The sequence below is a fragment of the Hemiscyllium ocellatum genome, chromosome 5 (assembly GCF_020745735.1).
Source record: "Hemiscyllium ocellatum isolate sHemOce1 chromosome 5, sHemOce1.pat.X.cur, whole genome shotgun sequence".
NCBI classification, from domain to species: domain Eukaryota; kingdom Metazoa; phylum Chordata; class Chondrichthyes; order Orectolobiformes; family Hemiscylliidae; genus Hemiscyllium; species Hemiscyllium ocellatum.
Genome location: NC_083405.1, coordinates 17,647,427 through 17,672,589, shown reverse-complemented (window position 1 = coordinate 17,672,589; position 25,163 = coordinate 17,647,427). Strand labels below are relative to the sequence as shown.

The window sequence follows — 25,163 nt, the reverse complement described above, 5'->3', positions numbered from 1 at the left end:
GTGTTTCTGAGTGCAGTTTCTGAATTTCTGAGTGCAGTTTCTTCCCACAGTCCAAAGATGTGTAGGTTAGGTGGATTGGCAATGCTAAATTGCCCAGTGTCCAAGAGTGTGCATGCTAGGTGGGTTAGCCATGGGAAATACAGGGATAAGGTCGAGGGATGGGTCTGGGTGGGCTGCTCTTCAGAGGATTGGTGTGGACTCAATGGGCCAAATGGCCAGTTTTCACACTGTAGGGATTCAATGGTTTAAGGTTTCAGCCATAGTATGTGGCTGCTTTGAGTTTGCTACAAAGCTGAGCTTCCAGGTAACTTGCCTCTTGAGCTTTAAACATGCATCCACTCAGACATGTCTCCTCTTGATGCTCTCATCTCTCGAGTTCTTGACTGACTTTGCCATCTATAAATCTGTAGATTCATCTGTAAATGGCATCTTAGTCTACTTGTGACTATTGCAATGTTTGCCAATTCCATTCTTCAGATCAGACATAACAGGGAAGAGGCAAGTGGCATCTTCTCTCCATCAGAATCCAAAGACTAGTTAGCGCTCATTATATTATCTCTGAACATTTGCTTTTGTTTTGTTGACTGAATTAGCAGAGAAATTGCTTCTGGTGACGAGGAACTTGTCCATTTTTTTCTTATAGTTATGTTACATTCTAACAAAATTCCAAAAATATTCTCATTAATATCAGTGTTAATGTGGTTGTGTGTCCTGGCAGATAGACCTGTTCAACAGTTGTTTCAAGAGGCTCTGAAGGAGATCGAAGCATAGATGTAGCCTTGATGCCAAGGTCAAGTGATGCTGCTTCCTGGCAATGTCACGGCACGCAGGTTGAAAACTGCTGCTCTAGCTTACTGATCAGTATTTACTATAATCCCACGTCACTTATCGATAGAACTCTGCCCAGTTTATTTGTCAGCTTTGTATTTCTTCAATTGAGGATTCCCTTTCATTATGACTGACAGCACCCTTGACCCTGTTTACTCAATTTCCTGGTTTATAGCATTTGCTCCCTTCCTCCCCTTCAGAACAATGGTAATATTCACCTTGTCCTCAACCTCCATCTCACCTAGCACCAGCTTTCATGTTAAAAGGTCACCTTGTGCCATTCCATATCACTAGCTTATTGTCACCACCAGGAATATCGTTCTACTTTTAAGCCTCCAAAGGATCTGTTCCCACAGTGGCTCTTCATTTCAGTCAGCAATCATCCCAACAGCTGCTTGTCAGGAGATGCAGTGTTTATCCTTGCATCTCTTCCATTGCCACTAATTTAACTTGCCTTGATTTGTCCTTTTTTTTTAATGGACAGAACAGCCCAGTTCTGACTGTAATGTCGAATTGAACCAGTATTTTGGATATACATCTGAGTTGACCAGCTACCCCAATCTGACCTCGTCCCATTTGGCTTGCATCTCTGAATCCTTCCTAGTCATATATAGACAATGGGTGCAGAAGTAGGCCATTCAGCCCTTTGAGCCTGCACAGCCATTCAATATGATCATGGCTGGTCATTCCTAATTAGTCTCCCCTTCCTGCCTTATCTCCATTACCCTTGATTCCACTATCCTTGAGAGCTCTATCCAACTCTTTCTTAAATGAATCCAGAGACTGGGCCTCCACTGTCCTCTGGGGCAGAGCATTCCACACAGCCACCACTCTCTGGGTGAAGAAGTTATCCGTCCAGATGTCTTTTAAATGTTGTAATTATACCAGCCTCCTCCATGTCCTCTGGCAGCTCATTCACAATGCACCACCCTGTGGATGAAACTGCTATGCCTCCGGTCCTAAAGTCTTTCCCCCCCTCACCTATTTAAACCTATGCCTTCTAAATTTGGACTCTTTTCCACCCCCAGCCCCGCAAAAGACTTTGGCAATTCACCCTATCCATACCCCGCATGATTGTATAACCTCTTTAAGCTCAGCCTCTGACGTTCTGGGGAAGAAGACCCAGTCTATTTACATCTCCTGATAGCTCAAAACCTCAATCCTAGCAACATCCTTGTAAGTCTTTTCTTGTAAATCCTTTCAAGTTAGAACATAGACCCTCTTGCCCTCTGTGTTGTGCTGACCTTTTATCCTACTCTAAGATCAAACTAGCCTACATGTTCTTCATTTTACTGTTATCTATGTGACATTTAAGAGTTGCTTAAATGTCCATAATGTATCTCACTGTACTACCACTGCTGGCAGTCCATTCCACTCGCCAACCATTCTGTGTGTAAAGAACCTACCACTAACGTCTCCCCTAAACCTTCCTCCAATCACTTAAAATTATGTTCCTGCGTGATAGTCATTTCTGCCCTGGGAAAAAGTCTCTGGCTATCCACTCTGTCTATGCCTCTCATCATTTTGTACACCCCTGTCAAGTCACCTCTCGCCCTTCTTTGCTCCAATGAGAAAAGCCCTAGCTCCCCCAACCTTTCTTCATAAAATATGCCCTCCAGTCCAGGCAGCATCTTGGTAAATCGCCTCTGCACCCTCTCTAAAACTTCTACATCCTTCCTATAATGAGACAACCAGAACTGAATACAGATAGAGCTGTAGCATAATCTCTCGCATCTTAAACACAATCCCCAACTAATGAAAGCCAACACACCATACACCTTCTATGGACATGGACTTCAAGTTCCCTCTGTGCCTGTACACTGCCAGGAATCCTACCTTTAGCCCTGTAATCTGCAGTCAAATTCGATCTTCCAAAGCTAATCACTTCACACTTTTTTTTCCAGGTTGAACTCCATTTGCCACTTCTCAGCCCCTTTCTGCATCCTGTCAATGTCCCATTGCAACCTACAATAACCTTCCATACTATCCACAACTCATCTGCAAACTTACAAACCTGCGCTTCACTTCCCCATGAAATTAGATTAGATTCCCTACAGTATGGAAACAGGCCCTTCAGCCCAACAAGTCCACACCAACCCTCTGAAGAGTAACCCACCCAGACCCATTTCCCTCTGACTAATGAACCTAACACTGGGCAATTTTGCATGGCCAATCTACCTGATCAGCACATCTTTGGACTGTAGGAGGAAACCGGAGCACCCGGAGGAAACCCACACAGACACTGGGAGAATGTGCAAACTCCACACAGTTGCCTGAGGCTGGAATTGAACCTGGGTCCCTGGCGCTGTGAGGCTGCAGTGCTAACCACTGAGCCACCATGCCGCCCATCTAAGTCATTTATAAAAACCACCAAGAGCAGAGGTCCCAGAATGGATCCCTGTGGAAGACCACTGGTGCTTTCCATCTACTGCCACCCTCTGTCTTCTGTGGACCAGCCAATCCTGTATCCAGACAGCCAAACTTTCCTGTATCTCATGCCTCCTTACTTTCTGAATGAGCCTATTATGGGGAACCTTATCAAATGCCTTGCTAAAATCCAGATACACCACATCTACTGCTCTACCTTCAATGTGTTTTCTCACATCCTCAAAGAATTCAATAAGGCTTGCGAGGCATGACTTACTTCACAAAATTGAACAGCACTTTTCAGCAGGGACAACAGATGGACTATCTCATCACCATGTCCGGGAATTGGCTAATGTTACACTCCCGAGATGGTATAAAGGCATCTTTCACCTATCCATTCTTAATTATTTGTCTGTCATCCAATTGAGCGCTTGACGCATGTCTAATTACAAGTTACTACTGATAATGGTGAATAACCAACTAAGATTAGTAATATATGTTCAGTTTTCTGCTCTCTCCTGGAGATTGTTGGATATTCTCCTCTTGAAATAACCAGTAAAAAGTGAGGTCTGCAGATGCTGGAGATCAGAGCTGAAAATGTGTTGCTGGTTAAAGCACAGCAGGTTAGGCAGCATCCAAGGAACAGGAAATTTGACGTTTCGGGCCAGAGCCCTTCATCTGGCCCGAAACGTCGAATTTCCTGTTCCTTGGATGCTGCCTAACCTGCTGTGCTTTAACCAGCAACACATTTTCAGCTCTTGAAATAACCAGTTGTCATAGGTAAAAATTCTCGAATGCTTACCTGAGGAACAGTGACAGTTACATTCTGGTTGCTGAGAATAAGTGCATGACTGCATTGATTTTGAAGTTTGGTTTACGTTTTAACATTAAGATGTTGATAGCTCTATCTTAATTATATTTCATTTTTAAGCCTTAGCACCACAAGCCAATTATAACATGACATTCTGTCAGTAAGTCACTTGACTTGAACACTGTTTGTCTCTCAATCCTATTAGCACCAGAAACCAAATTAACTGTTACACAATATTAAAGCAATCAGATAAGCAGTTTTCTTGTATTTTTAACTGTTATACGACATTGGCTTAATCATGCTGTTTTACATTCCCATTGTGATGTTGGCTATGCAGTCGATCAGATTGGTTGGTTGTGTTCTGGAAATGTTTCAAAAACTTAATAGCTTCTAGGGTCAGTTGAGAGAATTCCTGTCCTAGTTGACTAATTTGTTTGATCTTGATTGCTCATACTTTATTTATATTTTTGGTTGTAGTCACTGTATCTGTGAGTCAAGCTCCCCAATATCTAATTATTGCTATTCCAGAGGCAGATTCAGCACTGTCTAATTTGGACCAGCCTCGCTTTTTCTTACTCTTTACTGTCTTAAATTCATCTATTTCTTACAGCCCTTGGAGAAGCTGCGTTTAAAAATTGTTTGGGTTAACACTATTTAAGTATTTCAATCTTTCTCGAAGGTTAAAAATTGTGCAGAGGGATGGAAGAGAATGTATCTTTTTTTTGCCATGTTGTGGACTGCATTGGCACCTGTCACTTGTGTTCTGGTTTTTGCACATCAGACATGGAATTGGGGCTAATCTTCTCACTCCATTTACCCTAAAATACCATGGTTAATCTTCTGAAACATTTACTTTGATTCTTATGGTTAATATAAATATGTATTGACAGCTCTTTACTGGACAAAGTTTCATCCAGTTCAGAAGCAACCATTTTACTTGACATTGTCCTAGAATTTGCTTCCAAATCTCCAGCTTGTATTTTCTTCAAGATAACCATTTTTCAACACAGCTTCTGCTTTGGGCCAGAGAGAGAAACAAAGAAGGGGATAGAGTTTAATATTCTTCTAGTGAGCTTGTTTGCAGGGAGAAAGATTAGGTAAGATTAGTCTTTTAGTGAGAGCTGTAATGCAAGCAGAATGAACATTTTTGTATCAAAGTAAAATTGCATGCATACATTTTCATTTTAGAATGAATGTACAGTAAAGGTGCTCATGATGTGAACTGCTTTATGCATTACACAACTGAAATTTCATAGAACTATCTAGGCTTTAAATTTAAAAATGTTTGGTTGTAAATTGTCGTTGCTGCTTAGTGGTCCAGTGTTTAACATTAAATTCTGGTCTGAGTTAGTTTATATTTGACCTCCTGTTTTGTTTTATATTTAAGAGGCATTTGATGCAATTTTGGAAATTCTGCTTTTACAGTAGCATCTGTCATCTGTTCTGAAGTCTGCAGTTTTAGTTTCCTGAAGTTTTATGTTGCATTCATGACCAAACTGAATTTTATTTTTTTGTCCAGTAGATACTGCTTTCCATGATTCCAAAATTCCCATAATGTGGATTAGTTGATTGTGTGTGCAATAAAATAAAAAATGTTACTGAAGCAGCATACAATTAACATGCCATGCCATGTTTTGAATTTGATTAGATTAGATTACTTAGTGTGAGTTTAATGAATCTTTTATTTCTTTTCATGGGATGTGGGTATTACCATGGCAGTGTTTTAGCTTCCATCTCTCACTGCACTTGAGAAGGTGGTGATCAACCACTTGAACCATTGCAGTCCTTTTGTGTGTTGATAGACTCACTATGCTGTCATGGAATTTCAAAATTTTGAAATTCCAGTGAAGGATCAATGCTATAGTTCCAACTTGATAGTTGGAGCATTGGAATCAAATTTGCATGGAACCACTACCAATTGCACCAATTGAACATGATCTTTATGTTCAAGGACTAGTTTTTTAAGAAGATTTAAGAATGATCTCAACTTCTAGATTATCATCAATTTCATTTGATTCACTTATTCTGGCCTTAATGATTTGGATTCCTGTGAAGTGTTGAAGGATGCCATTACACATTAGAACGCTAAGAATTTCCAATCTCTTGTTATTGCAGGAGGACTGAGGCAGATAAAAGAGAAGCCCCACTATTACCTTTGGTTTCTCCTAAGTAAACCAGTTCCATCATTTCTTTGGAAGTAATAGGAGTAAATTCAATTATTTTCCTCAAGTTGATGTATGAAGTGTATCTAGAGTTCTTTGCCGCCCCTGTTAAAGGAATGCACTAGCACTGTTGGTTCAAGTTGATAAACAACTGAAATGAATAGAAGTAGGAGCAATTCACTATACTGTAGGTGCTGGCAATTTGAAAGAAACAAGTAGTGGAGAAACCAGTGGGTCTGTTCGGACCTGTGGAGCAAGAAACGACATTAACGTTTCAAGTCCAATGTGACAGTTCAGAACTAAAGTTGATTGTGCAAGTTCTCTGGTTTCACAACTGTTGGATTCTAAAATGCATCATTTGCTTGAAAATTGTGGTCTTTGACATATTTATATTTTGTGTTTTTGTAGGACGTTGGATTTTTTGCTGAAAGTGATAATGAGAGCTATGTGGTTTGCGGGTGGCTTTCATTGGATGACTATAAAAGGGCGCCGTGCTTTGCCAAAAGAAGCACCTATAATGACATTAGCACCACATTCTTCATATTTTGATGCAATTCCAGTTACCATGACCATGGCTTCCATTGTAATGAAGGCAGAAAGCAAAGACATTCCTATATGGGGAAGTAAGTAATTTTTTACTGAACGTGATATAATGGATGTAAAATTGCAAAAATTGGTCACAATGCAAATGCTGCAAGACTCTACTGTACAGACCGTGTACTCACCATTTACTAAACCATTGACACTTGATATATATATATATGCATATCTGTTTCATGTTAATTGATTTTTGGGTATTAAAAGCTGAGTTGTAAGGAGAATTGGAAAGCCAGAGCTTATTTATGAAGTGTCATTGCTAAATTTATATAACTGCTGCCCTCTAGTTAAGTGATTGTTACAAATCACTAGTTCAGTTTTTTCCACTTATCACTAGTAACAACAGCATAATATTTGTACACATTCTATTGTGAGATTCAATCTACGCACAAATCTATTCACTCCAGCATTACAATTTTGGTGAACGTTTTAGAACGTGTATGGATTTTTAAAAAATAAGTAGTTGTAATGCAACCATTTAGTCAAGAGTCTTCACGTGCCATTGTTATTTCAAAATGACTATTTATGACTAGATTCCCACGAATGTTTTAACATTGAAGATTTTACAACCAGGCCTGCACATCTTCTATTTAGTAGAAATATTTTTGGCTTGGAAGTGTCCAAAAGGCACTTGAAATTGCTAATATCATCTTTGTGTTGCTAAATAAACTAAGTTACACTGTTGTGACAGTATTAATCAATTTTCTTTCCTGTGCTGATTTGTAGCCTGAACAGACGATGCAATTCTTACTGAATATTAAGCTTTTGGAATATTTAGCAATACAAATCTACCTTACAGAATGCTTAAAAATTAATACTCATCCTGAGGTTCAGACAGTGTTAGGAAATGGTTTGAGTGTTATGGTACTTCTCAGCAGCTTAAGATCTGAATTTCAGTCATTTAGATAGCCACTTTGTTATTTGTTGTTCAGTTGGCTCGTTTCAGTGTTGTATTCTTTTATAATCAGTGTGTTTAATACATAATTGTGTGTATATTGTAAAAGTCTAATGAGTCACAGAATTACATGCAATACAGTTTGTAGGTAGTTTGGAAGTAGCTCACTTTAGGGTGGTATTGAATTGAATTTATTGTCTCGTATACTGAGGCACAGTGAAAAGCTTTTTCTTGCGAGCAATACAAGCAGATCACCGTTAACCAGCACAGGTAAGTAAATAATAAGTAAATAGCGGCAAAAGCAAAAACACAGGTACAGGCAATGTTAAGAGTTTGAGACTCCATTCAGTATTCTAACAACAATAGCGTAGAAACTGTTTTGAAACTGGTGTATGTGTTCAGGCTTCTGTACCGTCTTCCCGATGGCAGAGGTTCTTTTTAAAAAAAAAACATTGCCAGGGTGGGATGGATCTTTGAGAATGCTGGCAGCCTTTCCTTGACAACAGGCCTGGTGATGGATTCTATAGATGGAGGTTGGCCTTTGATTGTCTCTGCAGAGTTCACCACTCCTGTAATCATCTCCAATCTTGAATGGTACAGTTACCATACCAGGTAGTGATACATCCAGGAGAAAGTGAGGACTGCAGATGCTGGCGATCAGAGCTGAAAATGTGTTGCTGGAAAAGCGCAGCAGGTCAGGCAGCATCCAAGGAACAGGAGAATTGACGTTTCGGGCATGAGTCCTTCTTCAGGAATTCCTGAAGAAGGGCTCATGCCTGAAACGTCGATTCTCCTGCTCCTTGAGTGATTCATCCAGACAGAATGCTTTCTCTTGTACACTTATAAACATTGGCAACAGTATTCGCCAAATTTTCTCAGCTGCCTGAGGAAGAGAAAACATTGGGCCTTTGGAGTCAGTGCATCCATAGGAGTCCAAGAAAGCTTGTTGTTGATGACCACTTCCAGGAGCTTGGCGCTCTCCACTCTTTCCACATCCCGTAAAAGTCGGTAATGTGTTCCTTGGTTTTGCTGGCATTGAGAGCAAGGTTGTTCTCAGTGTACCGTTTTTCCCTATCTTCCTCTTCCCATATGTAGTCTGTTTCGTCGGCCATCTGAGATTCGACCAACTATGGTAGTGCCATCAGCGAAATTGTAAATGGCGTTAGTCTGGTATTTGGCAATGCAGTCATGGTTATACAGTGAATACAGTAGGGGGGCTGAGTATGCAGCCTGGGGGGGTGTCCAGTGTTGAGTGTTAGTGAGGATGAAGTATTGTCCCCAGTCTTCACTGATTATGGCCTGTGGGTCAGGAAACAGAGAATCCATTTGGAGAGTGGGGCTTAGTCTGAGATCACCAAGTCTAGTAATCAGTCTCTAGGGGATAATAGTGTTGAAGGCTGAAATGTAGTCTAATAGCTCTAGTCTTAAAAAATGCTAATAAGGCTGAACTTATTAGCAGCTATTCCCACCACCCACAAAAAGATGCCGCTACCAGACAAATATTCCCCTCCCTTCACTTGTCTGTTTTCCACAGGGACCATTCCCTCTGGGACACCTTGGTCCACTCCTCCTTCACTCCCAATACTGCCCTATACCCCACGTTACCTTCCATGTAATTGTGGAAGATCAATCACCTGCCCATTTACTTTCTTCCTCTTTACTATTGACTCATCTTTCAGGTGAAGCATCATTTTACCTGCACTTCACTCAATTTGTTTTACATATGCTGCTCACAATGTGGTCTCCTCTATGCTGGGGAAATGAAACACAGTCTGGGCAACTCTGTTGCAGAATATCTATGTTCTATCTGCAAAAATGACCAAATTTGCCATTTCCTGCTACTTAAATACACAACCATATTTTTTGGCCAGCATCTCTGTCTCAGGCTTGCTGTAGTGCTCCAGCGAAGCTCCGTGCAAGCTGAAGGGTACCATCACTTTTCTGCTTTGGGGACCTTGCAGCGTTCAGGGCACACTATCTAGTTCAATAATTTTGGGGCTTGAGTGTCTTTTCCATATTCTTACCCCAACCTCTATACACCAGGCCTTGTCATCACAATCCAGTGGTCAATTACCAGTGGTCCCCATTAGCAGCTATAAGATTCTCTCTGGCTGACCTTCACCTATTCCGTTGACTGCTATACTGCTGTTCTCTTTTGACTCCATCTCTACCTGTTGTTTGCTTGTCTAACACCCTACATATTGCAAGACCTGAGTATTTCCTGCAATTTATTTTTCTTTCCTGAGTTCCAGCATCTGCACTTTTTTTTGTTTTATTTAACTTGTGTATCACTGACCATTTGTTTTTCCCAGGTTTGATTCTGCTGTGTGCAATGCTTGGAAAACAAATTTTCTTTACCTTGCCTTATTATACAAGATTAGAAATTATGATTCCTGCAAGTTAAATAGGACCTATTAAAGTCGAAGGATTAAACAATTGCGAGCTTGCATAGATTATTGCAAAGTTGTCTCCAATAGATAGGTTACATTTATTCAATTACATATTTTCCTCATACATCAATACAAGGGCCTAGATGTGGTCATGATTCCTTGATGAGGGAGTGTACCATCATATCTAGTCAACTTCAGAAGTCTGGGTCTGAAACTAAATTGACACCCCTCCACCTTGAAGCTGTAACTGAATCATTAGTTATTGTCTTACACCATGGAATTACAAGCAAGGTGATTTCTCATCACATGATAGAGTGCCAAGATTGGCTGTACTTAAGCAGACTGTAATATCCAATAGTTCTAATCACAATCATGAAATGTTTCCCAAACAATCCTACAAATGCTGTCTGAGGAAGTTAAAAATCACAACACCAGGTTATAATCCAACAGGTTTAATTGGAAGCACACTAGCTTTTGGAGCAACACTCCATCAGGTGATTGTGGAGGGCTCGATCGTAACACAGAATTTACAGCTATAAATTCTGTGTTACGATCGAGCCCTCCACAATCACCTGATGAAGGAGCGTTGTTCCGAAAACTAGTGTGCTTCCAATTAAACCTGTTGGACTTATAACCCGGTGTTGTGATTTTTAACTTTGTACACCCCAGTCCAACACCAGCATCCCCAAATCATGTCTGAGGAAAATAATTGCAAAGACAAATATTTGTCAAGAAACTTATCTTCCTCTGTCTTAAGTGAGAGATTCCTTAATTTTAAACTATCCCCTAGTTATAGAATCCCCCATGAAAGAAAATATCCTCTCAGCATCTATGTTGTCAAATCTGTTCAAAGGTTATGTTTCGATGTGGTGATCTCATCTTCTGTACTACAATAATTATAAAACCCAAATACTCAAATAGACATTGAAAACTAGCCTGGTGAACTGTCTCAGAACTGGTTCATTTCAAGTATACCCTTGAGTTCAGAGACTAGAGGTGGGATCAAACCAATATTCGGTATGACCTTACTTGCTGTACCTCCTTTTTTTTATATTTGCAAAGACAACCAGATTCCTCTTCATTGCAGTTTTGTGCAATGACTCCTTCCATTTCAATAAAGTTCTGCTTTTCTGTTCTCTATACCCAAGTAAGGCAACCTCATTTCCTGCAATAAACTTCACCTGCCCAGTTTCTGTTCACTTACTCAGCCTATTACCCTTTTTTAGTCACCTTTTCATATCCTTCCCTCAGTTTTCTTTCCTACCCATACTTATTTCATCAAATTTGGCTCATTTCTTCAAGTGATTCTCCATCTGTGAAGCTTCAGCATGGATCCTCCTGGTGCACCACTAGGTAAAATTTGCCAATCTGGGAATGATCCATATATCCCAATTCTGTATTGGTTAGTGATTCTTCCTTCCAAACTAATCTATACCGCCCCCCCCCCATCTTTTGAGCAGTCACTTGTTGCATCTACTTTGGAAATTAAATCTATTAAGCCTATTGGTAGCACGATCAAATCTTATGGTTAAATCTGTGAAGAACCTTAAATTTGCTAAACAAAAATCTCCCTTTACAAAATGATGATTCTATTTCAACTGTGATGTTCTAAAAGTCCCTCCTCAACAATGGATTCTCTCATTCTGCTAATGGCAGATGAGTCACTTGCCTGCAGTTTCCTGCCTTCCTCCTCTCTTCAATAGATATTATATTTGCAGGTTTTCAATCCTCTGGGACCTTTACAGATTCTAGACAATTAATTCTAGGAATTACAATCTATGCATCTCCACTCTGATCAGTTCTTTTAGGACCACAGGATGCAGGCAATCGGATCCAGGAGACTTAACTTTCGGTTCTGTTAGTTTTCCTGTTGTGATTATTTGAGGTTCATAGTTTCCTTTTGCCATCTGCTTTTCTGCTATTCCTGGGAGTTATTTGTTAAATGTATTCTATTGTGAATTCAGGTACAAAACACTTTTTCATATCTCTGCCCGTTGCTCGCTTTCTATTAATTCCCAGTCTTGCTTTCTAAAGGGCCACATTCTATTTAGCAACTTTCTTTCTTTTAGTATACTTGTATAAGCTCTTACTGGCTATTTTTATACTCCATTTCTTTGTTTTATTGATCTTCCACCATCTCTCTCCCTGTCAATCTTATCCAAGTTTGCCTGTATGCTGATTTCATCCACACCCTTCATCTTCCTCTTTCTTGTTCTCTTGCCCATTCTTGACTTGATGGATCTATACTTTGAGAAGGCACACATTTAGCTTTGCATTTAGCTTTGAGGATGCATCAACAGCAGCAAGTTGTATTTATGTAGGCTATCTTCATACACAAACATCTCCTGACACTTTACGAAGGCATCATGGAATCCATGTGCATTTTCTAGAAGTCACCTTCCATTTGCTGAAATGTAAAGGTTCCACATCACGGTCACTTTGACTGTTACTGTCAAACAGTAAGTTTATAGGGTGGGAAGGATGCCCAGTAGTGATGCAGTGTTTAGGGTGTGTTGGGTGAAAGTGGTATGGAGAGCAGGTCACGGGAGACAGGACAAGTAGGGGTCCTGGGGATGAGGATGTGACTGGTTGCTGAGCAAGGAAAAAAGAGAGCTGATGGCAGGGATGTCGGGTCTTGGAACTGTTTCATGGAACAAGTGCTGTTTGTTTTTCTCCTCTTCTAGGGCACACTTGTTTTCTCAGTCCACTCACAATAAGCTAGCTGCTCCCTCTTCAGTTGAGGCGCTATCAGACCTGCCTTGAGTGCCTGCCCCCCCAACCCCAGTAAGTGACTTAAATTGGCCAACTGTCAGAAGAGCAAGTAGGGGGTCACATACACTACTAAACTTGAATTAAAAGTGACAGTTTAAAACATGAAATTTCATCTTATGAAATTTCACAACCATAACATTATTAAGTGGCCTGTTTTGTAACTTTGAATTCATGTTAAAGGGAGGTTTTCATATAATTGCCATATTGTAATTAAAACATCTAATACATGGTATTGGTTTTTTCCTAGATAATTACTTATGATTTTGAGGAAGTTACTTTAATCCAAACATTATATTTGATATAAATAGAATAAAATAATAAACGCAAGTGCTTGAAGTCCCACCTGTGCATAGTAAGGAAGGGAGTTTTGAATTTCTAAGTCAAGTTGCTATTGAAAAGGAGGTGGTGTTGTGTGTTTTAAACAGTACTAAGATAGGTAAGTCCCAGAATCCTGATGGAATCTATCCCAAAATATTGAGGGAGGCAAGGGAAATTGATGGAGGATTGAATGACATCTTTGTGTCTTCTTTGGCCACAGGTGAGGTCCCAGAGGACGAGAGAATTAACTGTCATCCCATTCTTTACGAAGGGTAGCAGGGATAATTAAGGAAATTACTGGCCTGTGATCCTCATTAGTGTAGGGAAATTCTTGGAAAAGGTTTTCAGGGACAGCTGTATGTATTTAGAAGCAAATGCCCATATTGGCGATAGACAACATAGTTTTGTATGGTGGAGTTCGTGCCTCACTAACTTGATTTTTTTGAGGAGGTGACAAAGAGGACTGAAGAGGGAAAAGCGGTTGATATCTACATGGACTTCAGTAAAGCCTTTGACTAGATCCCTCTTCATGAAGTGCCGGTGTTGGACTGGGATGGACAAAGTAACTAGCCTGACTAAAGATTGGAATGCAGAAGACTCTGAACTCACACCTTTTAATACATTATCTGAGCTGAGATGTCACCTTTTTTTAATAAAACCTTATCTTGAGAATCTGATGTAAAAGAAGTTCTGGAATTTACATATTAATGAATAGAAAGCTGCAACCCTTTCTAAATGATGAAAGACTTAACACCAATCTAGGTTTGTTTAATGTATTGTTTTAATTGCATGGTACTGATCTTTTGTTGTAAATTCTGTGCCTTATCTTGCCCCCGTAGTTAGCTGATGAAGGAGCAGCACTCTGAAAACTAGTACTTCCAAATAAACCTGTTAAACTATAACCTGGTTTTGTGATTTTAAACAAGATCTCCCATGACAGACCCATACAAAAGGTGAAGTTTCATAGTATTAGGGGTGAGCTGGCATGATGGATGCAGAACTGACCGAATCTTAGGAGACGGAGGGTAGCAGTGGGAGGATGCTTTTTGGGATGGAACGTTGTGACTAGTGGTGTTCCACAGTGATCTGTGCTGGGACCCCTCCTATTCATGGTTTACACAAATAATTTGAAGAAATACATGGCCTGTCTAATTAGTCAATTTGTGGACGATACAGCGATCGGTGCAGTTGTGGATATTGGGGAGAATTATCAGAGGATATAGCAGAGTATAGATCACTTGGAGGCATGGGCCGAAAAATGGCAGATGCTGTTTAGTCTAGACAAATGTGAGTTGGTGCATTTTGGAAGGTTGAGAATGGCAGAAGTCTTAGGAGGATTAATATGTCATGGGATGTGGATGTGCAGGTCCACAGATCAGAGGGTGTCAGCACAGATAAGGTAGTAAGAAAGGCCTGCAGCATGCTTTGGTTTTTTTGTAAGGGGCATTGTGTATAAGGATAGGCAAGTTATGCTGCAGCTTTATAGAACTTTAGTTTGGCCACACGTGCGTACATTTCTGATCACCACATTACCAGAAGGATGTGGATGCTTTGGAGATGGTACCAAAAGAGCTATGAAGAATGGTTGGAAAGACTAGGTTTATTTTCACTGGAATGCAGGAGGTTGAGGGTTACCTGAATGACATGGATTAAGTGGAAAGTATGAGGTGTTTTTGTTACCTTGCTTAGGTTCCCACTGCCATTCTAGTTTAACTCTTCCCAACCATAGTAGCAAAGACACACCCTTCGAGATCAGTCCTGCTCCTGCCCAGGCATAACGTGTCCAGTTTGTACTGCTCCCACCTCTCCAAGAGCTAGTCTCATTGTCACAGGAATCTGGAGCCCTCCCCTTTGCACCATGTTTCCAACCACATGTTCATCTGAGATATCCTGCTATTTTTAATGATTTGCATGTGGCTCTTCTCCAAACTAATCTTGTACCTAAAATCTCTTGTCCCTTGATCCTTTCTTATAAATCCGTGTACACACTCCGAAGGATCCACCATCCTTTGCAAAATGTGGTGACCAGAATTGATTCCGGTCTGAACATTCCAGATTTTAAATCAAAACCAATCTCATAGAATTGGATTTAGTATGACCATTCAACTGATCAAGTGGTAAGCAGTTCGGCCTGTTGAGTCTCTGCTGCGCTCAAGCATTCCAGCCAATCTCACCGAAACACACACTGCCGGTGAAACTAGCAGGTCTGGTAGCTTTTGTGGAGAGAAAGCAGGGTTTGCGTTTTGAGTCCACTGCTTCGTTGGAACTGATAGCAGATAGGAAAAATTGAAGTTTAATTTTGAAGACAAGGTTGGGGTGGGGTGAGTGGAGGTGATTGTGGAGAGTGGAAAGGAGTCCAGAGAGAAATATATAAAAGGGGTAGGCAAACGTTGGGGCTAGTGATAGATCAGGCCAGAAGAGAACCTTATTGATCAAGTAATGATGAGAGCTGCAAAATAGGAGAGACTGGGTTGGCTGTGCTAAAAGCAAACCGTTTCATAATTGGACCAGTTGTGGGAATGGGCACAAAACACAAAAGGTGAGAATCGGGCTCTAAAGTTGTTGTTTAGTTCTAGAGGCTGCAGTGCAGGATGCCCAAATAGAAAATAGGATGCTGTTCTTTGAGCTTGTGCTGAGGCTCGCTGGGACAACGTAGAGGCCTGCAGTAGAAATGTTGGTAAGGAACTGGAAATTCAGGGTCATTTTTATGGACAGAACATAAGTGTTCCGCAAAGCGGTCATTCAGTCTGTGTTTTGTCTCCCCATGTACAGAACTCTGCACTGTGAATAGTGAATATAGTAGATTAGATTGAATGAAGTACATTGCTTCACCTGGAAGGTATGTCTGGGGTCTTGGATTGTGAGGAGGGAAGAGGTAAATGGGCAGGTGATACATCATCTGCGATTGCATGGGGGTGTGTTGGAAATGGAAGAGGATTACACCAGCGTGGCCTGGAAGGAGCATTCCCAGTGAAAGGCTAACAAAGATTGTGGAAATGTCTGGCTGTAGCATCTAGCTGGGGTTGATAGAAATGCCTGCTTAGATGCGGAGGCTGGTGGGAAGGTAAATGAGGACCAGGGGGCTCTATCGTGGGAGGGTGAGCATAGATTGCAGGAGATGGGTCAGACACAGCTAAAGGCTATTTTGATTCTCTGTGGTAGGGAATCCTCAGTTGGGAGACAAAAGTGTACATTTGAGGCCCCCTTGCAGAAGGTGGTATTATCAGAACAGATGTGACGAATATGGAAAAACTGGGAGAATGGGATGGAGCAGAGTGAGAGGATGTGTAACTCTTAACTCTGGGAGTTGGTAGATCTATGATGGATATCAGTGACCAACCTATCCCTAGAAATGGAGGTGTTCAGGAACAAATGAGGAATCTGAGATAGACCAGGTGAGAAGCAGACTGGAATTTGGAAGAGAAACTGAATTTTTTCCAGCTTTGAATGAGGGGGAAGTAGCACCAATTATGTTATTGACGTACCAAAGAGAGGATTGTGAGGGGGAGCCTGAATCAGACAGGACAGCAAATGTTCCATGTATCCAACAGAGGCAAGCAAACTAGCCCAAATGGGTACCCATGGCCACACCTTTGACCTGAAGAAAGTGAAGAGTCGAATAAGTTGCTCAAAGTGAGGATGAGCTCAGCCTGGCAGAGGAGGGTAGTGGTAGGCGGGGTCAATTCAGGCCTTTTATCCAAGAAGAAATGGAGAGCCCAAAGACCATCTTGATGAAGTATAGAAGCGTAAAGGGGTTGCATGTCTATGGTGAAGATGAGGTGGCTGCTGCCCACAAATTGGAATTGTTTGAAACTGGTATAAAGCATTTTAAAAAAGGATATAAGTGAGGGGGAACTGGACAAGGGGAGAAAAATACCACTTTTTCCGAGCTGCTATCAGTTCTGATCAAGAGTCACTGGACTCCGTGTTAACTGTACTTGCCCTCCACATACTGCCAGGTATGCTGGGTTTTGCCAGCAATTTCTGCTTTTGTTTCAGATTTCCAGTGTCTGCAGTTCTATTTTAGCTAACTTCATTTCCCCATAATCTGAAAATTTTCAGGATAATTCATTCCCATTTGAAAGCCCTCCACACAACTACATTTCAGATCATAATAACTACCTGCATTTTTTTTCTCAATGTTGTCTCTAGTTCTTTAGCCTGTTATTTAGAATCAGAATCTTGTGTCTCCACTCATTTGCCAGCAGGAGCAGAATCTCCCTACTATTTTGTGCAGGCTTTTGATGATTTTGAATCATACTTCAAAATCTCATCCTTCACTTAAAGCATTTAATGAGGATTTAATTAGCTGTGTAGGGAAGAAAACTGTCAGGAACAAAAGGGATAGTTTTTATCGTAATTATATAGGATGTCGCTTGTGATTGAGATGGAGTCTGAATGGTAAACATGATTTGGAGATGCCAGTGTTGGACTGAGGTATGCAAAGTTTAAAAATCACAACACCAGGTTATAGTCCGACAGGTTTAAATTGGAAGCACATTAGCTTTCGGGAGCTTCGCTCCTTCAGGTGACTGTGGAGGACTCAATCCTAACACAGAATTTATAGCAAAACTTTAGTGTGATGTAACTGAAATTATACATTGAAAAATTGATTCTGTTGAGTTTTTCATCTGTTTGAATACCATGATAGTTTCACTTCTTTCATGTGCAAATCACAAAAGTAGTGAAATTGTCATGATATTTAAACAGATGAAAGACTCAACAGACAATCAGTTTTTCAATGTATAATTTCAGTTACATCACACTGTAAATTTTTGCTATAAATTGTTAGGATTGAGCCCTCCACTATTACCTAATGAAGGATCGACGCTCCGGAAGCTAGTGTGCTTCCAATTAAACCTGTTGGACTATAACCTGGTGGTGTGATTTTTAACTAAATGGTAAAGAGTGTAAACCTAATTGGAAGTATCCCTTCAGGGAGTTCTGAGTGAGGGCTATGAACCAACCATATGTTCATGGATTTGGAGAAAAAAAACTAGTTGGAGATGAAACAATACTTGTAAGGATGGTAAGGACCAAGGATTTTTATTTGAGATGATACATTTAAAGGACCAAGGGAAACTGTCTGAAGAGTGAGCTATTAATAATGGCTATTTATGATCCCGCATAATCAGAAAAAGTTCAAACTTATCAATGACTGAAATTATCAGCCAAGATTCCAAGTTATAGCTGGAACAAACTGAGTAAAAGCATTGACAAAATACTATTTCATAAAGCACCTTTAAACTTTAAGCTACAGAAAAGTCCCCTCAACTTTTCTAATGCCCAAAAGTCTTGCTGCGATCATTATCTTTTACTGTAGCCCTAATTTTCTTTTCACAATTTGAGGGCATTGCTGGCAAAGCCAGCATTTATTGTCTGTCTCTAATTATCCAGAGAGCAGTTAAAAATCAAGCACACTGCGGTGGATTTTTGAGTCACGTCTAAGCCAGACCAGGTGAGGGTGGCAGTTTCCTTCTGGGAAAGGCCACATGGGGTTTTCTGACAAATAATGAATTCATGGTCATCCTTATGCTGTTGAATTTGAAGTATCAAAAGACATGGAACATTTGTTTAAAACATGGAATCAGGAATTGGGGTTGGAAATCCTTTCAGAAATGTGGGACAACATCTGGGAAAATGCCAGAAAGATCTGTAATAGATTTGTAATAGAACCCAAGCTATTCAATTAAAGATACTCCATAGGACTCATATAGCACCGGAACGATTGGCAAAATTTAGGGTAGGAACATCTCCAGTGTGTCCTAAATGTCAAATAGAAGTGGACACTCTCACACTGCTTATGGACTTGTCATAAAATCCGCAAATACTGGATCAGAGTAGCAAATGCTCTGACAGAAATCTTGGGAGCGGAAATTGGAGTAGATCCAGGATATTTCCTCCTGGGCTTTTTGAACCTGCCCTCTCTAGATGTGCACGGGAGGAAATTATTTTCCATTCTCTCCTTTTGTGCAAGGGAAAATAGCTTAGTAAATTGGGTAGCTGAGGGCCCTCCAGGACCTTCGAATTGGCACAGGTTAATTATGGAATGTATTCCCCTTGACTTCCTTCCAAATATGGTGCACCAAAAAACTGAATTATTCTATAAAATATGGCCTTTATGAACTATATAGATAGATAGATATTTTAACCATATTGTCAAGGGCTTTTATCTAGTAGTGGTTCTGGCTGGCCCGGGGGCTCCCAAGGGGAGGAGTCCCGTATGAATATGGGTTTTATTATGACTTGATGTCAATTCGTTCTGAGCATTTGCTTCATTATTTAATTACTATGTTATCCTTTTTTTGAGTAATGCAAGATATTTTATTATATGCCTTGGTTATTTGTAGGTTAGATTAGTACTTGAGTTTTTTCTTTGTTTTGGTTATTTAATATTTGTATATTAATGTTTATTTTTATTTTGTAAGTTTGTAACAATTTTAAAAACTTCCTTTTTTTTTCAATAAAAGGATCTATTTTTAAAAAAGTAGGAAGGTTGTATTGGGAGAGGATTTTAACTTTCCAAACATAGACTGGGACTGCCATAGTGTTATGGGTTTGGAGAGAAATTTAAGTGTGCACAAGAAAATTTTCTGATTCATTATGTGGGTATACCTATTAAAGCAAGTGCAAAACTTTTCCTCCTCTTAGTCACCTGCCTTGCCTTATTTCCTGAGGTGTCATTGCAGCAGCATTTTGGAGTTAGTGGCCATTTTAAAAGGAAAGACCAGCTCTAAATTGGATTAGAGTGGTGCTGGAAAAGCACAGCAGTTCAGGCAGCATCCGAGGAGCAGAAAAATCGACGTTTCGGGCAAAAGCCCTTCATTAGGAATAGAGGCGGAGTGGCTGAAGGCTGGGGAGAAAGTAGCATAGAGTAGTTGCAGTGGGAGAGGGGTTCCCTGAAATTCTTGTAGCGAGAGGAGGAAAACTTTGTCATTGTTTTCACCTAGTTGATTTTAACCCTACTGCGGATCTTCTTGCACGGATGCCTGCTTTGAAGAAGTTTTTCTACTCTCTACAAGAATCTCAGGGAGTCCCCCTCCCACTGCAACTACTCTATGCTACTTTCTCCCCACCCCCACCCTCCTCTCATTTATCTCTCCACTCTTCAGGCACTCTGCCTCTATTCCTAATTAAGGGCTTTTGCCCGAAACAACATCGATTTTCCTGCTCCTCGGATGCTGCCTGAACTGCTGTGCTTTTCCAGCACCACTCTAATCCAGTTTCCAGCATCTGCAGTCGTTTTTACTGAGCTCTAAATTGGAGAAAGGTCAATTTCAACGGTATTAGGCAAGAACTTTCAAAAATTGCTTAGGGGTGAATGTTCTCAGGTAAAGAGATGCCTGGAAAATAGGAATCCTTCAAAAATGAGATGACAAGGGTCCAGAGACAGTACGTTTGTTAGGGTGAAGAGCATGACTGGTAGGTGTTGGGACTGCTGAATGATTAGAGAAATTGGAAAAAGAAGGTAGCATATGTCAGGTGCAGACAGCTGGATCAAGTAAATCCCTAGAAAACTGTGGAGGTGCTGGGGTGTTGAACTGTGATGGGCAAAGTCAGAACTCACCCAACACCAGGTTATATTTTAACAGGTTTATTTGAAATCACAAGTTTTCGGAGCACTACTCCTTCAGGAAGTGAAGGAAAGAGCACAGGCACCAAATTTATAGGTAGAGAGATCAAAAGATAGAACATGTGTGCATGGCATGTCAACAGACTAACTAACAAGTCTTTGCAGGTGTTCGAAAGTGTGAAATGCTGTGAGTGAAGTGATAATAGCTGAATAGCAAGTGAAGGGATGATCAATAATTAACTAAGGCAGAGTGGTAATTACAAAGTCAAAAATAAGATGGTGCTAGAGACAAGTTAGATGGCTGGAGTAACATGACCGTTATGATCTCTCTACCTTAAATTAGTTTGTACAGTTTTGGACTACTTGTCACTTTGGACCCTAGTCATGTGACTCTTATCATGTTACTCCAACCAGTCAGTTTGTCTCTAGCGCCATCTTATTTTTTGATGTGTTTTGAAATTATCTCTGCCTTAATTAATCAGATCGTAAGTCATTCCTTCACTTGCTATTCAGCTGTTGACACTTTAGTCAAATCTTTTGACACTTTGGATCATCTTTAGACATTCCTAATTACCCAGAACATAGAACAGTACAGCACAGAACAGGCCCTTCAGCCCACGATGTTGTGCCGACTACCGATCCTCATGTATACACCCTCAAATTTCTGTGACCATATGCATGTCCAGTAGTCTCTTAAATGTCCCCAGTGACCTTGCTTCCACAACTGCTGCTGACAACGCATTCCATGCTCTCTCAACTGTGTAAAGAACCCGCCTCTGACATCCCCTCTATACTTTCCTCCAACCAGCTTAAAACTATGACCCATCGTGTTTGTCATTTCTGCCCTGGGAAATAGTCTCTGGCTATCGACTCTATCTATGCCTCTCATTATCTTGTATACCTCAATTAGGTCCCCTCTTCTCCTCCTCTTTCTCCAATGAAAAAGTCTGAGCTCAGTCAACCTCTCTTCATAAGATAAGCCCTCCAGTCCAGGCAGCATCCTGGTAAACCTCCTCTGAACCCTCTCCAAAGCATCCACATCTTTCTTAAAATAGGGCGACCAGAACTGGATGCAGTATTCCAAGTGCGGTCTAACCAAAGTTTTATAGAGCTGCAACAAGATCTCATGACTCTTGCACTCAATCCCCCTGTTAATGAAAGCCAAAACACCATATGTTTTCTTAACAACCCTTGGGTAGCCATTTTAAGGGATCTATGTACCTGCACACCAAGATCCCTCTGTTCCTCCACACTGCCATGAATCCTATCCTTAATCCTGTACTCCACTTTCAAATTTGACCTTCCAAAATGCATCACCTCGCATTTATCCAGATTGAACTCCAACTGCCACCTCTCAGCCTATCTCTGCTTCTTGTCAATGTCCCACTGCAGCCTACAACAGCCCTCTACCTTGCAATGATCTCTCTGCTTATAAGTTGTCAGTGTGCCTCCTTTCACTTCACCTGACCAAGGAGCCGTGCTCAGAAAGCTTGTGATTTCAGATAAACCTGTTGGACTATAACCTGGTGTCATGTGACATCTGACTGTCCGTAGAAGAATAAAAAGGCAATAGGAGAATACTTAAGAGGAGCATGAGGAGGGCAAGAAGGGGCATTAGGCTTTGGCAAGTAGGATTAGAGGGAATCCAGAGGGATTCTATAAATACTTTAAGGACAAAAGAGTAATTAGGCAGAGAATAGGACCACTTAAAGATCAACTAGGAGAAAATGAGGACTGTAGATGCTGGAGATCAGGGTCAAGTGTGTGGTGCTCGAAAAGCACAGCCAGTCAGACAGCATCTGAGGAGCAGGAGAAGCGATGTTTTGGGCAAAAGCCCTTCATCAGGAATGAGGCCCCTTAAAGATCAACGAGACTGCCTGGGTATGGAACCACAGGAGGTGGGGAAGATAGTGAGTATATTGCATCAGTATTTAATGTGGAAAAGGGTATGGAAAATAGAGAACATGGGAAATAAATAATAACATCTTGAAAAGTGTCCATATTATAGATGACATTGCAGGATAGCTTAAACGCATAAAGGTGAGTAAATTTCCAAGACCGGATCATGTGTACCCTGGAACTCTGGGAAAACTAGGGAAGTGATTGCTGGACCCCTTGCTGAATTAATTGTATCATAGTTAGCCATGGGTGAGGTGCCGGTAAACTGGAGGTTGACTAACATAGTGCCACTATTTAAACAAGGTGGTAAAGAAAAGCCAGGGAACTACAGACCAGTGACCTGGCATCAGTTGTGAGCAAGTTTTTGGAGGTAATCCTGAGGGGTAGGATTTACACGTGTTTGGAAAGGTAACAACTGATTTAGGGGTAGTCAACATGGTTTTGTTCATAAATTTGAGGGTTTTTTTTTGAACAAGTAACGAAGATCGTTGAGGGCAGAATGATGGATGGAATCTATCTGGCCTTCAGTAAGGTGTTCAACAAGGTTTCTCATGGTAGACTGGTTAGCAAGGTTAGATCACATGGAATACTGGGAGAACTAGCTATTTGGAGACAATTGGCTTGAAGGGTGAAGATTGCGGTGGGTGGAAGATTGCTTTTCAGATTGGAGGCCTGTGACCAGCGGTGTGCTACAAGGATTGGAATTAAGAACAAAAGAATCTGGAATTAAGAGTCTAATGATGGCCATGAATCCATTGTCGATTGTAGGGAAAAACCCATCTGGTTAATGTCCTTTAGGGAAGGAAACCTACCTGGTCTGGCCTACATGTGACTCCAGATGCCCAGTAATATGATTGACTCCTAACTGCTCTCTGGACAATTAGGGATGGGCAATAAATGCTGGCCTAATCAGTGAATAGATTTTTTTAAAGTGTGTAAGTTGCAGATGATGCCAAAATTGGAGGTATAGTGGACGTTTGAGCACTACAAGATCTTGATCAGACGGGCCAATGGGCTTACAAGTGGCAGATGGAATTTAATTTCAGTAAATGTCAGGTGTTGCATTTTGAAAAGGCAAATCAGGGCAGGATTTATACGCTTAATGGTAAGGTCCTGAGGAGTGGTGTTGAACAAAAAGCAGGTTCATAGTTCCATGAAAATGGAGTCCCAGGTCAACAGGATAGTGAAGGTGGTGTTCGGTATGCTTGCCTTTATTGGTCAGTGCATTGTGAATAGGAGTTGGGAGGACATGTTCTGGCTGGTCTGAACATTGATTAGGCCAGTTTTGGGATAGTGTGCAATTCCGGCCTCCCTGCTATCGGAAGGATGTTGTGAAAATTGAGAGGGTTCAGAAAAGATTTACAAGAATGTTGCCAGGGTTGGAGGATTTGAGCTACAGGAAGGGGCTGAATAGGCTGGGGCTATTTTCCCTGGAATATTGGAGGCTGAGGGGTAACCTTCATAAAATCATGAGGGGCATAGGGTAAATAGACAAGGTCTTTTTCATGGAGTAGGTGAGCCCAAAACTAGAGGGCCAAGGTGAGAGGGGAAAGATTTGCAATGGATCTACGGGGCAGTGTTTTTATCCAGAGGATGGTGTATGTATGGAATGAGCTGCCAGAGGAAGTGGTGGAAGCTGGTGCCATTACAATATTTAAAAGGCATCTGGATTGGCATATGAATGGGAACGGGCTCCAGCCAAAAGCGTCTATTCTCCTGCTTCGATGCTGCCTGACCTGTGCTTTTCCAGCAACACATTTTTGAATATGAATGGGAACGGTTTAAAAGGGATATGGGCCAAATGGGGCTAGATTAATTTAGGATACCTGGTCAGAGTGGATGAGTTTGACTGAAGGATCCATTTCCATGTTGTACAGCTCTATGACTCAGTGATTCGAAGTCTGTGCCAGTTAAAAACAGGCACCCAACATCTCTAATCCCAATTTCCAGCATTTGGTCTGTAGCCTTGTATACCTTAGCATCACCAATTGTTCATCTACATGCATTTTAAATGTTAAGAGTTTCTACCTGTTGCACCCTTACAGTCAGTAAGTTCCAGATTTCAACTACCCTCTGGGTTTAAAAAAAGAAAATCATCTTTTATCCCTTCTAAACTACTTATTCCTTAAATATATGTTCCACCACCTGCCTCTCCAGGAAGAGGAAAATGTCTCTTCCTCTCAATTTTATACAACTCAATCTCCCCTGCTGCATGCAAGAAAATAGACCCCAGTCTGGCCAGTCTCTTATAACTGAAACGTCAATCACATCAGGTAACATCCTGGTATATCTGCTTTGCATTTTCTCTTGTGCAATTACATCTCTCCTAATACTGTTAATTCTAGAATTGTGCAAATTATGCTTGCTGTGGCTTAACTAACATTTTATATGGCTCCAACATAATTCCCTGATCTTAAATGCTCTTCCTTAGCTAATAAAAGGCAAATATGCTAACTTAACCACTTTTATTTACCTGTCTGACTACCTTAAGTTTTGGTGGACATGCTTCCCAAGCCCTCTTTGCTCCCCAAGGTTGTAATGTTCATCGTGC

The 25,163-nt window shown here is 40.9% G+C and overlaps 1 protein-coding gene across 3 annotated transcripts in view; it reads left to right on the top strand.

Annotated features, from left to right (window-relative positions):
• The window catches only part of LOC132815625 (lysophosphatidylcholine acyltransferase 1-like), a 222,230-nt gene that overhangs the window by 116,481 nt on the left and 80,586 nt on the right, over window positions 1–25,163 (top strand). For all 3 annotated transcript variants that reach the window (XM_060824572.1, XM_060824573.1, XM_060824571.1), the window contains exon 3: window positions 6,577–6,791. In XM_060824572.1, the coding sequence (XP_060680555.1) occupies window positions 6,577–6,791 (215 nt within the window). The remainder of the gene's footprint in view (window positions 1–6,576; window positions 6,792–25,163) is intronic.